This window comes from Leptopilina boulardi, unplaced genomic scaffold (genome assembly GCF_019393585.1).
Source record: "Leptopilina boulardi isolate dan_hultmark-lab unplaced genomic scaffold, ZJU_Lbou_2.1 LbouV2_259, whole genome shotgun sequence".
NCBI classification, from domain to species: Eukaryota; Metazoa; Arthropoda; class Insecta; order Hymenoptera; family Figitidae; genus Leptopilina; species Leptopilina boulardi.
The window spans coordinates 960,569-979,276 of record NW_026137817.1 but is presented as its reverse complement, the minus strand read 5'-3'; the positions used below and the strand labels follow the sequence as shown (position 1 = coordinate 979,276).

The window sequence follows — 18,708 nt, the reverse complement described above, 5'->3', positions numbered from 1 at the left end:
TTTTTTCTATAAATTAATGCTTGAAATTTTTATTAAATAATTAATGAAACTAATTTTCAAATTTTTTTCTTTTATGTTATTTAATTTTTTAATATTATGTTTCAAGAAATTTTTATCATTTTATAGATAAAAAAAAGTTTTTTAGCTAAATTGAGAAATTCCATTTCTGTTTCATTTAAAGTTATTTTTATTTTTCGTCGATATAAATGCAGAAATAAATTAAAAAAAAAAAAAACAAATCCGGAAAAACTGATAATGTTAAATAATAAAAGTCCGAATGAATAATAATATAATTTTGGAATTTTTTAAGAGAAAATGTAAAATTGAATTTAAAAAAAAAATTATCCACATAGCACCATTCTTTCCAGGAAGTTTCCAAAAAACTATTTGAGGTAAGTTCGGAAATTTCCACGGGTAACTTCCTGTGTACTTCCCTGAACCTAATAATAATGTCTTAACTTCGGTTGTTTCCCTTGGTAACTTCCTGTTAACTTCCTCGGTTAACTTCCAGAAAATTATAGGAGTAAATTTTCCGAAAAAGTGCAGAGTAAATTTCATAAAATTTTAAATTGTTTGTTTCCAAGAATTTTCTCTCAAATTATCCCCGTTATTATTTTATTATTATACTATTATTTATTTATATAATATCTTTTTAACTTTATTTATTATTCAAGTTAATAAACATAAAAATAATATTTATAAATTTAATGAAAATAAAAAGAATTACTTATTTCTTTCTTTCGTTGATTCCTTGCCTTTTGTTTATTTTAAATATAATATGAATTTTGTGTCAAATGAGAATTATGTCAAATGAAATTTATAACAAGTGACTACTATGTCAAATAAAATTTATGTGTCAATTTTTTTCTACACTTTTAGTTATATTTTGTGCTAGAATTTGCAATAAAGTTGTCTGTCTAAGAAAAATTGAATTTTTTCTGAATTTTTTTGTGACAAAAATACAATTATTTGAAAACTTTTTAACGGCATGTGGGAAACTCCCACGTGATTTAGTATGGGAAAATGTGTTTTGCGAAAACCAAACTTTCTCTAAAATGAAAAAATATTTTGACGTAAAATTTTTAGGATTGATAGATTTGGGTACAATGCACATCGCTGTTCTCCTGAAAAAACATATTTTTGCGTTAAATTATAGCAAATGAGTAGAACAGCCGCATATGCCTTGCATCCTCCTAAATCATTTCTTTAAAATTTTAACCCGAAATCATTTTTTATTTCAGAGAAAGTTTAAAACTTTAAAAAAAACGTTCTTTGCCCACATGGCCTTAATATAAATAATAATGATAATAATAAAAATATAAAATCATAATTTCATCAAGATTTTATATTTTTCATTATCATTATTCAAAATTAGTTAATTTTTTATTAAAAATAAACACAAAAATGTAAGATAGTTTTTCAGAAAGACTTTTCGCAATTTTTTAATATTTTCAAATACAAAAAATATTTAGATAGATTTAACAGTTTTTGAAAAATTGTAATTTTTTTTTTATTAAATACTCTCGGAGTATACAATCATAAATTTAAAAAAAAATACAAATTATAAATAGAGAAGAAACAAGAGTAATAATAACATATAATAATTATAAATTGTTAATTTAAAAAAAATATATACCTAACAAAAAAAAAAAAATAATTATTACACTTAAATTTGTGCTATTGTAATATTTTATGTACTATTTTCTCTACTAAACTTTCGTAAAAGAAATCGTACATTTTTACAATAGATCTGAATAATAATAATATAATTTTGCCTACTAAAAAAACTAAAAATATAAATTTAAATAAAAAAAGAATCCGAGAACTTCCTTACGAAATGTTTATAATAAACAACTTCAATCAAGAATATTAAATATGATTATTATTAAATTTTACTTTCCCACTTGACTTATCGTCTAATCTATTTAATGAATGCACCTAATTTTTGCTTGTTTGCTCGGAATGTCAAAGACATTTTTTCTTTTTACTGATTTTTCGGGAATTAAAGAACGAGGACTAGAAATCTTAGAAGCTGAATCCTCTTCATGAAGAATATCCCAAATATGTTTAACCATCACTGTTTTATCTTTTTGCCAAAGTGGTGTTTTATTAAATAATGATTCATCAACAAAATTTTTTTCTCGTTCCATTGAATTAAAAACTTTCTTCTTTGAATCATTAATTTTTTGATAAACCATTTGAAAATCAGCATTCACATGTTTTGTAATTAAATGCTGTTCTAATCGAATTTTGTCATGTGTTCTATATGAGCAAGCTGTACATTTAAATTGTTTTTTCTCATCGTGATAATTCGAGGCATGTATTTGCATTTCCCATTTTGTATAACAATGATAATCACAGCTATTGCATTTCCATTGATTTTTATTTTGATTTGATGTGTTTTTGTTATTATCTTTGTGAGGAGACAATGGAGTTTTGTTTTTGTTAGATTCAATAAATTCTCGAACAATTTGTACAAATGGTTTTTTGTCCGCATGTTTATTCTCAAGATGATGATCTAGTATATGTCGTTGATAATGGAAATAATTACAATAGGAGCATTTATAGAGTTTCGAATCAGAAATTTCCATTTTTTCGATTGAATTATTTTCTTGTTCTTTACAATGAATAATATTTTTGAATATTGTTTCATTCGAGTGTAAAGCTCTCAAATGACAAAGTAACATATCTTCGTTGACGGTTACATATGAACACTTGGAAATACCACAAATATATCGCTTATTTTTGTGATTGTATTTTGACAATGTCTCTTTATTGGTTTGAATAAGAGATAAGCTATTTGATTTGATTCTTATAAGTTCATTTTGATAAGAATTATTTGTGAAATTTTCCATGTCCGACTCATCAGAATGAATTGGTCCAGATTCTGAGATAGTATCATCATTTTTAATGTGCAGTTGTAAGTGTCTTAAGATATTCGAACGAAATATTGTGGTGAAGGGACACAATGCACATTGAATTCCTTGTTGAAAAATTGATTGAAGAGGCAGAAGATTAATTTCATTAGGCGAGAAACACGTTTTTACGACGTCAGAAATATTTGAATTTTTTTTATCCAATGAATTTGGATTTATCTTGTCTTCAGACACAAATTTAGAATCGAACTTACGTTTTATTTCAATTTTCGTTTGAATTTGATTTTGCATGGCGAAATTTGAAGGAAATCTGTAAAGCTAATCAAGAGTGTGTTCATTAAAAAATTGTAAATTTTACTAGTATATATATACAAAAGTTAAATAAATTTAAATATGAAAAGAACCCCGCACTAAATACACAGAAAATGGCTTACGGTTAAATTTGGCTATATTTTGAGAATTTTTAGTTGAAAGTGTCCTGATTGAAAAAAAAATTGTCTCGATGTCAACTGAATAGTTTAGCTAAAAAAAAATGTCGAAACAACGCTTCGCCTAATGAACTTGCGTATCAAAGTGGTCTTGTTCGAAAGTCGTTTCATCGAATATTATAAAAAAAACTATTATTAAAAAAATTAATTCAGTGATCTGGGGACAATTTTTTTTTCAATCAGGACACTTTCAACTAAAAATTCTCAAAATATAGCCAAATTTAACCGTAAGCCATTTTCTGTCTATTTAGTGCAAGGTCCTTTTCAAAAGTCCTACATTATTATATCATAAAAAATGTTTACAAAAAAAATAACAATTTTTTTTTATCAAATATTAAAAAAATATATATACATATAAGCGATTTCACGTGAGATTTCCGTCGACCCTTTAAATTCGGCCAAATATATTTTTTTCTTGTTCTGTAGTAAAAAAAAGAGATATGTATTTTTTTATTTTTTTTTCTGAAAAATTTTCGAGTTATGAATTTTTAAAATTTCAGTTTTTTCAATGGCTGTTAATTCGAAAAAAAAGAATTTTTTCAATTTTTGCTAAGAGAAGAAAAGTTTTAGTTTTTCTTTTACTTTTCAATAATAATAACAAAAAAAATTTTGTTTTCAAATTTTTCATTAAAAAAATAAGAATTTTTTATAAACAAATTAAGTTTTTTTAAATTTGGATATGATTTTAAAAAAAAAATTTTTTTAAACATACCTGAAAATATTAAGAAGATTTTGCAAAAAAATTTAGAGTGGGCTGATAAGTTTTATAGGTTTAAATAAACATTTAAACACCGCGCGCAGTATTTTGCGCATTTTTGAAAATTAAAAAAAAATTTTTAATTGTTAAAAATTATTTTTTTTTTAATTTTCATAGTGAAATATGATTTCAGGTTCAAAAAAAAAAAAAATGAAAAAAAAATAATTTTTTTTGGAACCTAAAATAATATTTCACTATAAAAAATGAAAAAAAAATAATTTTTAGCAATTTTACAATTTTTTTTAATTTTCAAAAATGCGCAAAATGCTGCGCGCGGTGTTTAAATGTTTATTTAAACCTATAAAACTTATCGGCTTACTCTAAATTTTTTTGCAAAATCTTCTTAGTATTTCCAGGTATGTTTAAAAAAAAAGAAATTAAAAAAAATTATATCCATATTAAAAAAAAAACTTAATTTGTTTATAAAAAATTTGAAAAAAAAATTTTTTTTGGAAAAGTAAAAGAAAAACTGAATCTTTTCTTCTCTTAGCAAAAATTGAAAAAATACATTTTTTTTCGAGTTATCAGCTATTGAAAAAACTGAAATTTTGACAATTCATAACTCGAAAATTTTACAGAAAAAAAAATAAAAAAATAAGTATTACACTTTTTTTTTTTTACTACAGAACAAGAAAAAAATATATTTGGCCGAATTTAAAGGGTCGACGGAAATCTCACGTGAAAACGCCCATATATATATATATTTGCATAAAATTACATTTTTTTTCTCAATCGTTGATTATAAACGTTGTGAACTTCACCGACGTTTTTTAAAATACTATAGAATAAAATAAATTCATTTTTATATTATTATTTTGAAAAATAAATTATAATTTTGAATTTAATTTGTTTTTTAAATTGATGTAATGTTTGTTTATGCAAATTCCATTATTATAAAATACAATTTAATTCACAAAATAAATATTTATTCCGAAATTCGACATTTAAAAAAAAAGTTAACAGAAATTATTTCATTCTTTTTGTAAAATTAACACTTTTACTTATAGTAATATCTAATATAAAATGCAATTTTTAAGAATTCGATTTTGTTAAAATTAATTTATTATTAGATATTTATTAGTTCTAAAAGCTGTTTTCAAATATTCTTGGTCAAATTTTAATTTAAAAACTATATACATATATATCGTTTTAGTTGATTTATATTCCAAAAAAAAGTCGAAAAATTTTTTTTTTTTTTTTTTTTTAACAAAATTTAATTGGTTAATAAATATTTTACTTTAAACAACTAATATTAATAGATATTAAATTCATTTAATTAATTCTGTAATAAGAATAATTCTATAAAAATATTATCAAAAAAATTTATTTCGAATATTTCGAAATCAAACTAATTGTAAGACAAATTTTCAAAATTATATTTAAATAAGTAAAACAAATTTCTAAAAAAAATTCTTAAAGTTGCATTTTTATAATTTTTTTCAAATCTGATTTAAGCAATTTATTTGAATTAAAAGTTTTTCATAGTTTTTAGAGTTTTGATGGTAAAAAAAATTTCAGGCAATACTTAATCAAGTTTTAGAGAGTTTTAAATAATAATTTTGGAAGAGTTAATGTTGAAATTTTTAGAAGTAATAGAATTTCAAAAGATTTTATTAATTTTTAGAAAATAATTAAATTTTACAGAATTAAAAATAATTTATCAAATAATTACTAAGATAATATTTTTTAAAAGTAATTGAATTTTCAAAGATTTTACAATTTAGATTTTTGCAATTAATTAAACTTCAAGTGATTAAAAATTTAACATGTTTCATCAAAAGTTTTATTTTTAATAAAATTTATATATTCTTTAAAAATCAAAATTTTTTAAAAATTACAAATTTAAGGGAAAAAAAATTAAGGTTTTATTTCAAAGTATACAAATTAAATTCACGTCGTTTATCTGGTTTTCAAGAAATGCACTGACAATTCGTATTAAAAAAAAAGAAAAAAAATTTACGAAATATATCCAGATACACAAAAAAAAGTTATTTGACTTACTAGATATTAATTAAGTTTAAAATGAGTGACTTAGCATCAAAATTGATTAAAGATAAAAATACTTACTTCATTTTTTTCATCTTCTGAAATATTAGACAAACTCACAACATTTTCGATTTTCAAAAATGACTCGCTGTCTGTAACTAAGTTAAAAAAATTTTTTTTTTCACTTTAAAATAATATTCACCATTTTTCACATGTATGCATAAATTATAAAAATTGAATAAAAATAAAAAAAATAATAATAATTACCAGCAACAGGAGTAGGTTCTTTCAATTGATCCTCAATGGAAATAAGATTAGGAATCCTTCGAATTTTCTTATGCGGCGAACTAATTTCAACAAGTGGAGGATCAGTGCTTGTCAATTTTGAACTTTGAATTTGAAGAGCAATTTTTTGAATAGTTGTCATTGTTGTCATAATTAAATCTTTACAATGAATCATAGTTTCTGAAATATTCTTCAGAAAATTGATCATTTCAGTAGTTATTACCTCCTCATTGTCGGTTTTATTGACCTTGAAGCCAATTTTCTCATCTATTTCGAAAATTTTCTTTTCATTTTTTTCTCCAATTTGATTTTTTATTGTTTTCAATTTTTCGCCTAAAAGATAAACGAAATCATCTTTATTTATTTGCATCTTTGCATTTGTCACTTGTAATTTGTAAAGAATTCTTTATAACTTTGGATAACTTAAATCGTTGTCAACAATCACGATCGCCAACTATATTGTCAAAACTCATTGTTACCAACTGTACATAACTTTGTCTGTTGGTTTATGGAATCATTCACACCTCGGTCCAGACAAAATTTTTTAAAGAAAATGCACAAATATTATTGAATTTTCTACATTCAGACTCAAAAATTCAATATTACTTCTTTTACTTTATATAATTTTTTTCTCTAATTACTGTTTAAAAATACAGCCAAGGTGTGAACGTACCATAATACAACTATGTTACTGACACATTTCGAACGTTTGACTTGGAATATTTTAAATCAAAAACTTCCCTAAAGATGTCGCAAATGTGCAACTTCAGAAATTTTCCATTGATTGATGAACTTGCAATAAATTTTAACATTGTTTAGTTGCGATTAAAAGATTACAACAATAAATTTGTTTTTAATTTGTGTTGCTGTATAATTAAATATTTCAAATGTAGAAACTTTATTTGAAACATTGTGCGTTATTATTGTGATTATTGAAAAATGCGGTGTTATTATTGATAAAGAAAAATCAATTACAAACAAATTTTACTATGTAACAAAACTTTGGGATGTAAAAAAGCTTGTTTCTAAAAATCATGAAGAGTTATTATTATTTTCTAATAAGATACATCCATAGTTGATATTTTAAATATGAAGAAAGTGTTTTTATTAAATTAATACAATAGTGTGCTATAAGCCTAGAAAATGTTGAGATTTTTATCAAGACGTAGAGGTCGAGGCGTCGGTGGACAAAATACATCTTCCCAGATTAAAAATCAACGATTGTTAAGCAATAAGAATATAGTACAATGTAGAGTTGTACTGTTAGATGGAACTGATTTACCTATTGAGTTGTCGGTATGTACATTATTTATTATAATTATTCCTGTTAACAAAGCATTGAAAATTATAGAGTGCAATTGTTATGATTCTGGCCTACTTTTTTTTTTTTGCTTATCGTTTATTTTAAATGCATTCTTTGTCTAAATACAAGTTGTTTTAGGAATGTAAATTCTATTCATTTCGTTTATTGTTTAAATAATCATTTAGTTTTATACTCTAATTCAAATTAAAAAAAAAAAAAATTGTGTTTTAGAAAAAAGCATTGGCCAGTGATTTATACGAGCAAGTTTTTTATAGTTTAGATTTAATAGAAAAAGATTATTTTGGTCTACAATATACTGACAGCAATAATATACAACATTGGTTGGATCCAACTAAACCAATTAAAAAACAAGTTAAAAGTAAGTTGAAAAAAATTTTATTTTATTTTTATTAACAAAGAAATTAAAAAATTAAAAATTGTTTTAGTGAAAGTGTGAATAATTTTATTTTTTGCATTTGAATCACTAAAAATTTCCCTTTGAATAAAGATTAAAAAACAATAATAAAATGTTTAGTTTCTATTACTGGAATCGTTTTTTAATCACTGTAATTTTTAATCATTATCAAATGTTAAAAACAGGGTAGCCACAATTCAAAAAAAGTGTCAGGAAAAAATATTTTTATCAGGAAAATTTTAAAAAATTGATCAAATTTACAGAAAAAGTTCATTTTTGCCTCAAAAAGGAATCAGAATTTATGACCTATTCACCTATTTTAATAATTTCTTTTACCTTTATCATAATTTAATTAATTTGTTGATGTAATAATTGAAAAAAAACTAATTACATTTATAATGTAAAAACTTTGATTTAATTTCAGGAATGTTGAAAAATAATTTATTAGTTTAAAAAGAATTTTTTTTTTAACATTCCTTGAGTTTATATTAATTTAGAAAAAACAAAATTACAGATTTTCATCATTTTCAATTGTCTACAAATAATTGAATTGACACAAGCTTGAATTTATCAAAAATTTTATTGAACAAAACAAATTTATTAATTAAAATTTTAATCAAATGCAAATTCAATTGATCGAAACTTAATTAACGAAATATAAATCTATCTATAGATTAATCGATTAAAGTTTCAAATTATCTGAATATCAATTGATTTAAGTTTAAAATTATTTGGATTTCAATTTATCAAAAATTTTTAATTGACTTAAATTCAAATTTTATTATCAAATATTGTTTGCAGTAAACAATAATATATTCAGTGGACCTTGAAATCCCTGAAAAGTCCTTGAATTTTATAACAAAACTTGGAATATTATTAAACTTTTCTAAAATAATGATATTTATTTTTTAAGGGAAGGCACTATTTTTATTTGGAGTTCTTTAAATTTGAATAATTGCAGAAATTTTTTTATTAGCAAGAGGAAATATTCATTTTTTTTATCAATTTAAAATTTATAATCCAAAATTTTTTCAAAATTATATTTTTTCACAATTTTTACTATTTTCTTTAGCCAATTTTTGTTTCTCAACTTTTTTGTTTAATAATTCTTAAGAAATTTTCGCACATATATCATATATGATTATTATTTATAATTGATTTATCGTCACAATTAAAAAAAACATTTTCCTAGTTTCTACGCTGAAAGTGAATCTTACTGTTTGATTTTACATTGACATCATAATTTTTAATAATTTATAGATTAAAAAAATATTTCATTCATTTGAACGTTCAAAACTTTTGGCTCAAGAAAAAAATGTTTTTGGACCTGGAAAAACTTTGAAAAGTTCTTAATTATTTTTTTTTTTTTTTTTTCGATAATCGCTGGACACCCTGTTTCTGTATTCAAAAATAAATTTATTATTTTTGATGCAGTAATAACTTTAAAAAAATTTATAGACCAAAAAAATGATTTTGTTCATTTGAACGTTCAGACCTTCAGGCAAATATTTATCTAAAATTTAATTTATCAAAATTTTGATCTATTAATACTTCAATCATTAATGAAAAATTATAATTAGTAATAATTTGTATTAATGCTACAATTATCAATGAAAAATTTTAATTAGTAATAATTTTAATAGTGAAATTAATGAATTACAATGGGAAAACACTTTTTTTAATTTTAAATTATTAGATTTGAATTAGATTTACTAAAAAAAGAAATATCGTCAGGGGAATTAAAAATTGTAATCTTGTGGAAACTGTAGTTAAATTTTAATGGTTTAAAGTGGCAAAAATTAAATTTTCTTTCATTGAAACATTTTGTAATTATAAATTAGATTCTATTTAAGAATTTTTTTTTGCAATTATATGTTCCATTTTTTGTTAATAATAACATTCTAATATTCCAGTTGGCCCACCATACACTTTACGATTAAAAGTTAAATTCTACTCATCGGAGCCTAATACACTTAGAGAGGAATTAACTCGTTATCAATTTTTTCTTCAATTAAAACACGATGTTTTGGATGGTAAACTTCATTGCCCTCATCAAATTGCTGTACAATTGGCAGCTTTATCTCTTCAATGTATGTTTTTTAAAAATAATATATTTTAACAATTAATAATCGTAATAATAATTGTTATATTGAATTGAAAATATTTTATTTTTTTCTTTCACAGCCGAATTAGGTGATTACGATCCTACAATGCATAGTGCAGTGACTGTTTCTGAATTTCGTTTTGTCCCCGGTCAAACGGAACAAATGGAATTAGAAATTTTAGAAGAATATGGAAAATATAAGGGTCTAAGTCCAGCTCAAGCTGAATCAACTTATTTGAGTAAAGCAAAATGGTTAGATATGTATGGAGTGGATATGCATATAGTATTAGGGAAGGACGCTTGTGAATATTCACTTGGTTTAACGCCAACTGGTATTTTGGTATTTGAGGGAAATCAAAAAATTGGATTATTCTTTTGGCCAAAAATTGGACGATTAGATTTTAAAAAGAAAAAACTTACACTCGTTGTTGTTGAAGAAGATGATGAGGGTCGCGGTGAACAGGAACATACATTTGTCTTTCGTTTAGCAAATGAAAAATCATGTAAACATTTGTGGAAATGTGCCGTTGAACATCATGCATTCTTTAGACTTCGTGCACCCGTTAAAGGGGCAAATGGCCGACAAAATTTCTTTCGTATGGGTTCACGTTTTCGTTATAGTGGAAAAACGGAATTTCAAACAACACAATTGAATCGTGCACGTCGTACAGTGCAATTTGAACGTCGACCAAGTCAACGTTACGCAAGAAGACAGAGTCATGTTTTACGTGAGCGTCAAAGACAGCAGGGTGATTCAATTCAATCATCACAACAGCAACAACAACAAACACCTCCACAACAGCAGCAGCAACAACAACAACAACAACAACCGATATCCACAGGTATTTTATATTTTTCATCTCCTTTTATATTAGTTTCTGGGTTTAGAGTACATATACAAATTTTTCATTTAGTTTTTTCTTTTTCATTGTAATAATAAATATTAAAATAATTTCAGGTGGATCAGAAGAGGAAAGTATTCAACGTCAATCGAGTAGAAGTAGTACAAAATCATCGAATTCAAGTATTCAAGGAACATCATCGCCTTTAGTGGATTCACTATTAAAATCATTGGCAAAGGAACAACAACCATTAGAGGCAAGAAATCAATCAACAATTGCAACAACACAGAAAGAGACTGAATCAATGAAAACAAATTTAACTATTGAAAATATAAATAATCAACAAACATCAATTGTGCCAAACAATCAAGTGTGTGGTGCTTCCGCATTACCGCCTCGTACACCAATTCCACTCGAGTCACTCAAGTGCAATATACTTAAGGCAAAATCATTAGAATTGGGGAAAAATTCAAATTTAGTTTCAATATCGGCCGCTGAAACATTAGCAACGCCTGAGAAAATTCAACCCACTGATGCTGCTACTATCGTTGCTGTGGTAAAATTTACATTTATTTCTTATTTTCAATTACCATTTTTATCCATTGTGTTTGTAATGAAATTGTATTCAGTCATTTTTCTTTTTATTTTTTCTTCAAAATAATCTATTAAATTTTCTGAGAGATCGAACACTCTAATTTTGTGAGAATATTTTCGTAGTCATTGTATTTAATTATAGGGTAGCCATAAATTAGAGAAAAGTCGAGGAAATTTTTTTTTTTTTTTTTTATATGGAAATTTGGGAAATTAAAAAAAAAATTTAAATTTTTAAAAAATAATTAAATTTCAGGACTCTGATTAAACGACTTTTTCGACTTTTTTTTTCAATCCGAGACTTGAAATTTGCAATGTGAAAACATTGATTTAAACTCAAAAATGTTGTAAAATAATTTATTAGTTTAAAAGTTTTAAAATTATTTAGGACAATTTATTAATTATATGTAATTGATCTAAATTTAAATTCATTCTAATTCTAATCAATTGAATTAATAAAAAAATTCAAATTTATATACAAATTTTAATTTAATTAAATTTTATTCGATTCTAATTTTAATACATACAAACTTCAATTTAATCTAAATTTCAAGTGATTCAACTTTTAATAAATTCTCATTTTTATTGGTGACATTCTATTAATTAAAATTTTAATTAGATGCAAATTCATTCAGTCGACATTTAAAATTAAATAATTACTATTTGTCTAAATTTTAGGTGATTTTAATTTTAAGTTAAAAAAAAAAATTTAATTGATTTTAGTTTCAAATTATCCGAATTTTAATTTGTCCAAATTTTAATTGGTTTATGTTTCAAATTATTCGAATTTCAATTTGTTCAAATTTTAATTGACTCAAGTTTTAAATTATCTGAATTTTAATTTTAACATATTATCTCAATTTTAATTGATATAAGTTTAAAATTATTAGAATTTCAATTTATAAAAATTTTGATTGATGTAAATTTCAATTTATTCAATCAATTCAATTTTAGTAGAAAAATACGTCTTTCTAACTTTAAATTATAATATTTCTATTAAAATTCGTTAAATTTAATAAAAAAAAAAAAAAAAAAAAAAATTGTCAGTGACAAATTTTTAAATGTCAAGAAAATGTTAGGGAAATTGAAAATTAATTCCTGAAATAAAAACTGTTTTATTATTAAATATTTAAAAACAGAATTTAGAATCGTCGATCTCTCGATTTTTCTTTTTCGGGATGAGAAAAATTTTTGTTTTTTCTTTTTTTTTAAAAAAAATGTCTATTTGCCATATAGTTTATTGTCCATATTTCGTAAACGTAATTTTTCTTTTGTGCGTAGTTTGCTTTTAAAATAACTATTCTTTTTTTTTTCGCTTCTTTAATAATTTTTGCTAGGCTTGCTTTTAATTTTTGGTGCTTTTCTGCTCTTTTGTTTTTTTCATGACACAGGGTGGTGACAAATTGACATTATCAGTGAGTGGAACAACACCAACTCCATCAATTGATGATACCGTAACGGTAACACATTTTTCCCTCGATAGTTGGGGTAAAATAGAACAAAAAACAACGCCCTATAGTCCAAAAGTGGTGAATCATGCCCAAAATCCATTTACAAATCCATTTATTAATAATACAAATATTGAAGTACCCGATGGTGTTGAAGAATTAAATAATCATGAGCAAAATAAAGAAAAACAAATCGATGAAGTGAAAACAAATACAAATCCATTTATTGATTCAAATCCATTTTTGGGACTACTCAATCCATTTAATGATGTTGTTGGTTTTACACAAACGCAAAAAGAATCGAACAACACTGGCAGCAGTCCCGTTGAACAAACGGCTGATATTGAAAATAATGACGCTGAATTAGGTAATGCAAGAGTTGTTAAAACAGAAGAAATTCAAACAACAACAACTACACTTACGCATAAGGTTAGTAAAAAATAATTGCCAAAAAAAAAAAAAAAAAAGAAAGAAAGAAAAGAAAAAAAAAAGTTGCTTGCGAGTTGAATATGCTATTGCAATTTTAATTACATCGTTAGAAAATAATTAATGTGAAAAATACACTAAATGTTTATGTGTTGTTCTAATTCTCATAAGAAGCATGATAATTATTCCTAAAATTCTTCGCATTTCAAAATAAGAATCTTTTTTTCGATGTGAAAATTAGTTTTTTTTTTTCTTTAATTAAGAGAAGAAAATATTTTGAATGTTCAGAATTCGAGGAATATTGTGTTTCTTTTTGTCGAAAAAAAAATAATAGAAATTTTATAAATATATATATATATATTAAATTCTATTTTCACAGGATGAAAATTCAGCACAGGACATTAGTCCCTGGTTAGTTGCGGATCCATCGCAATCGCCAACTTCCCAAAGTCCAACAAAGCACACTGTAATCACAAGGAAAACAGTAATTACAACACAATTGTAATTAGATTACAATTATTATTATTATTATTATACTTTATAGAGAATATTTGTGAGTTATTTCGTCATGCGCTTTTTTGCATTTAAAAAGAAAAAAATGGTACTTAAACGTATTTGCATTTAATAATACTTCAATTAGATATTGAAGTATAAGGATAATAGGAACAAAAGAAAAAAAAACACACTGTGTTTTTTAATTTATCAAACTTATGAGAGAATTTTTTTTTTTTTTTAAGATAATTGATAATTTTCGTAGAAGCTCCTTTTTGATACAAAAACTATTTACAATTTAAATACATTTATAATTAAAAAGAAAAGAATTAAAGACAAAAAGTGTGTAAATCTGTGATCATGAGATTATAATGGTGGATACTTTACGAGGCAATATAATATATATGCTCACTTTGAATCTTTTTCAACTGCTTCAAGACTATCGTACTGTCCACTTATAAGACTTTAATGCGTGTGCCTTAGGAAACATCGACTTATTTTTAAAACACGATTCTACAGACTGTTTAAGTCATTCCAAAAAAAAAAAAAAAAAAATTAGAATTTTAACTGTCCATAATAATGAATGTCTCTGCATTTTTTTTTTTTATATAGAAGGAAAGGACTTTTTATTTCGTATAACAAAGAGCAATATTAAAAAAATAAATTATTATTTTCTATTTTTTATTTCTATTTCAATTGATAATTAGATTTTGCATATTGTAGATCTTTTTTTAATTTAAATAATACGTTTCGAAGATGGCTTTTGATCTTTATGAAATTGAAAACAATTTTTAAAATTCGCTTTTCTTTAATGACAGAAGTATTTTGTCGAATAATAATTGCCATGTGTTAGGAATTAGGCAGAAATTTTCATAAAAAGTAGATTTTAAATTATTTTTTTTTTTTCAAAGTATTCATTATTTTCCATTGTCAAAAAATTGTAATTTTTATTAAAAATGAAATGATTTTAAAAATTAATGATTAAAAATTGTTTACATTTTTTCTGAAATGATTTTAAAGTTAAAAAATTTTTAAATTAAAAAAATCTGTTTACAATTTTCAACGAAAATATCTTTTTTACAATATTTAATTTTACAATAACCGAAATTTTTTTTTTTTTTTTTTTGTTTTTATTTGTACATAAATGATTTTAAAGCTGCAAAAATGTGTTTACAATTTTTAACATAATTTGGAAATGTTTTTTTTAACAATATCTAATTTTACAATAACTGAAAAAAAAATATATATATAAATAGAATTTCGTTGTACGAAAATATTATCCTTAAAATCTAAATTGAATTTTAAAATATTGTTTTCACGTTCATAAACACAAAAGATCTTCGAATAATATTATCGAAAAATTAATTTTTATTTCGACCCAAAATAAAATCTCAAAAGTTAATTTTTTTTAAAAATATTTTACTTTCCTTTAAAAGCGAATGAATTAAAGTTTGTAAAAAAAAAAAAATTTTCTACCATTTTATATTTAAAATTATAAACGTAAGTCCTAATTTATTTAATAATTAATTAACTCATAGAAATTTTCTTTTATATTTTATAAATTTCCCAGAACTTTTTTGAAACATTTGAAAACTTGTGCAGTATTATTATATATGAGTTGAAAATGATCAAAACAATTATTATATTATAAATTTATAATATGATAAATAACCAGTACGAATGAAAATTAAAAAACAATGCCATAATATTAACAATACATATATTATATATATATATATATACAATTTATATATGTAAAAAAAAAACTTGCAACGATTGTACGTAACATCTCGTCATATTTGATAGTATTTTAAATGCTACAAAAGAGATAAAATTTATATACAATGACAATGCAGATTGAAAACGTCATATTATATTATTATTATAATACTTTACATTAATTATGTATAATTCCAAAGCCTAATATATGTTTTACGATTAAAAAAAAAAAAAAAATGAAAAGAAAGAAAAGTACAAGGTTAAAGTGTACTAAAAATGTTATATATTGGTTACCTAGTTATTTTAATTTTATATATTATAAATATGTGACAAAAAAAAAAGAGAGAAATCATATTTATTACATAACAATTAGAACAAGAAATCAATTATTTTTAATCACCGAAAATGCCTTAATGCCTCGTACTTATATTATTACACTTAATTGTAATAATTTTTTTTATTATGAATTCTAAATTTCAGTTTTAAAATGAATTCATTGAGGTTCATTTATCGCAATTGAACTTGAAAAAAAAAAGTTGTAGAATTTTTTTTTTTCGGTACATTGAAAATTGTTTCTTATTTATTTATATGCGATTTTATTAAGAACGTGACAGAAAAATTGCGTTGTCGATTTTGTATGTACTAGATGAAAATAACATATCCATTGTGCTTTTGTACTTATCAAGTAAGCTCAATATTTGAAAAGAATGCTTTTCGTGTGTTGTTTATGCTTTTTACACCTTATATATTGACTTTGTCTTTATATATATATATATGAAATGTTCATAATAGCTTTTTATAGAATATAGTAAAATATACACATCATCACCTAGAAGACCTGAGCTTCCGTTAAAAGAAAATCTTGAATGAAATAATAATAATAATCTAGTTATAAAGCTTCTTCTTCTTTATTTGTACTTAAAATGAACGTTATATAATAATAGTATTCTCCGAAGATCTTTCTTTAGAAATTAAGGTTTTTTTTTTTTTTTTTATTTTTTGAGACGATAACTGCTTGTGTTAATATTTATCCCTAAAATATATATAGATATATGTATTCCGTCCTAAAAAATCTTATATACATATATATACATATCTAAACGAATGTGCAAGTTTGCTTTTTAATAAAAGATAATTATATCGTTTTATGAAATTGTTTATGTACATTTTTCATTATGTTTAAATTTTTGTAAACTTATTTTTTAATTTAAATAATTTAAATCATTTTTTGTGGACAAAAAATTGTAATTTTTATTAAAATCCAATTTTTATTGGTTCAAAATGTTGAAAGTTAAATTTTTTACACTTTTACTGAAATACTTTCAAGATATAAATTATTTTTTTTTTTTTTAATATTATTTAGAGAGTCGTAATAAATAAGTTGTACTAACTATTGTTCCTATCCATTCTTAAACTTTTTTAAATTTAATTTTTAAATCATTAATTTTTTTATTCAATTGTATAAATTTAAATTTTAGAGTAGATTGTATTTTTTATTTTTGTCCAAAAAGTAGAGAATTTAATTTAATTTTAAAAAAAATTGTTTCTTTTTTACTATCTTTTGTCTAATAAGTTATTTTTAAACTTAATTTTTTATTAAATTATTTAATTAATACCTATAGAAATATAATTAAAATATAAATAACTCTTAGCCCGTGTATTTTTATAAATAAATAACTAATATTAAATAGTATATAAACAATTAATTTAATTAATAAAATAATAAACAATTGAAATTAACAAAATTAAATTTTTATTTAATTGACAAAATTTTTAATTGAATTTTTAAAATAAATTATATTTTTTATTTTCAATTTTGAATTTTTAAAAAATGTTCTATCCTTAAATTTTATTTCTAGAAAAAAATTTTTAAAAAATTTTTACAAAGCCTGTTATATTAATCAAACGGTATTCTATTTTTAAATTTTGATAAAAAAAAATAATAATAAATTTATAGTACAAGATACTTGGAATTAAGAAAACTAATATTACACAAGAAGTTAAAAATAAAATCAATATTGGAATTTTTCCAAAGTTTCGTTAAAATTTTTTTTTTCTGCTTTCAAATATTGTTGAAAAAAAATTTCATTATTCATTCATAAATAGATATATGTGATTTAAAAATTTATTTAAATACAAAAAAATACTAAATTTCTTATTTAATTTTTTTATTTAAATTAAATTTTAAATTAATCGAAAAACAAATGTTTTCTGAAAAATTAAAATAAAAAATATTTGTAATAATTGATATAGAAAAGAAAATTAATTTTTATTTTACCTATAAAATTTATTAAATATTTAATAAAATTTGATTATCAATTTTAAATTTGGCGCGTAGGAAGTGACACTAGCGACGCGCGTGTCATGAAATAGATACTATTTTTTGCGAAATCGATATTCTACTCAAATATTGACTCGAACCGTCTATATATGTGTGTATATTATTGTGTGTGTGTGTAGCTGTTCTTCCGCGTGCGTGTGACAGTGCGGTGGTCGCAAACGAAAACGTCTGCGATGCAGTGTGAATAATTATTTTGCTCTTTCAACGTGTTGTTTAAGACTAAAAAAATCATTGACTAAAAAGGAGAAATAAAGTGTGAAGGCGACGGGACGCTTGTTCCATATAAAAGAAAATGTCGTGGCTAACGGGAACAGTGATTTTATTGTGTCTGACTTTTGGCCTCTCACATGCGAGTCTCGAAGAACCTACACCGACCACCATCAAGGATCATGGAGGTGACTTCATTTATTTTCTTGTCCTCATTTTACCTGTTTAATGTTTTTTTCGAACGCTTTTTTTTTGGGATAAAAGAGAATTTCACTTTACTTTGAAATTTCCTAAAAGACTTGTTTCTTTCATTTTTTTTCTCGTTAGTAATTTACTTTATTGAAAAAAAAAAAAGATGAAAATATTTTTCCAATGTATATAGTATAATAAATTGAATCATCATCTAACAAGTCCATAAGCACCTGCAG

The 18,708-nt window shown here is 23.1% G+C and overlaps 3 protein-coding genes across 3 annotated transcripts in view; 2 read left to right on the top strand and 1 right to left on the bottom strand.

The window, feature by feature from the left end:
- Nucleotides 1-1,784: 1,784 nt before the first annotated feature.
- Nucleotides 1,785-6,824, bottom strand: LOC127280956 (RE1-silencing transcription factor-like). The gene is made up of 3 exons (XM_051304388.1): nt 6,375-6,824; nt 6,189-6,265; nt 1,785-3,194 (listed from the first exon to the last, which is right to left on the bottom strand). Exons 1-3 carry the CDS (start codon nt 6,760-6,762, stop codon nt 1,926-1,928), a joined length of 1,734 nt encoding a protein of 577 aa, XP_051160345.1. The 5' UTR covers nt 6,763-6,824; the 3' UTR covers nt 1,785-1,925.
- Nucleotides 6,825-7,191: 367 nt separating this feature from the next.
- LOC127280957 (band 4.1-like protein 5) lies at nt 7,192-15,026 on the top strand. The gene is made up of 7 exons (XM_051304389.1): nt 7,192-7,688; nt 7,927-8,074; nt 10,024-10,200; nt 10,295-11,056; nt 11,173-11,612; nt 13,039-13,524; nt 13,901-15,026. Exons 1-7 carry the CDS (start codon nt 7,536-7,538, stop codon nt 14,024-14,026), a joined length of 2,292 nt encoding a protein of 763 aa, XP_051160346.1. The 5' UTR covers nt 7,192-7,535; the 3' UTR covers nt 14,027-15,026.
- Nucleotides 15,027-18,176: 3,150 nt separating this feature from the next.
- LOC127280998 (calsyntenin-1) overlaps nt 18,177-18,708 on the top strand; it is a 28,274-nt gene continuing 27,742 nt past the window's right edge. Inside the window, exon 1 of the mRNA XM_051304470.1 lies at nt 18,177-18,468. Within this exon, the coding sequence (XP_051160427.1) occupies nt 18,366-18,468 (103 nt within the window). The 5' untranslated portion in view covers nt 18,177-18,365. The remainder of the gene's footprint in view (nt 18,469-18,708) is intronic.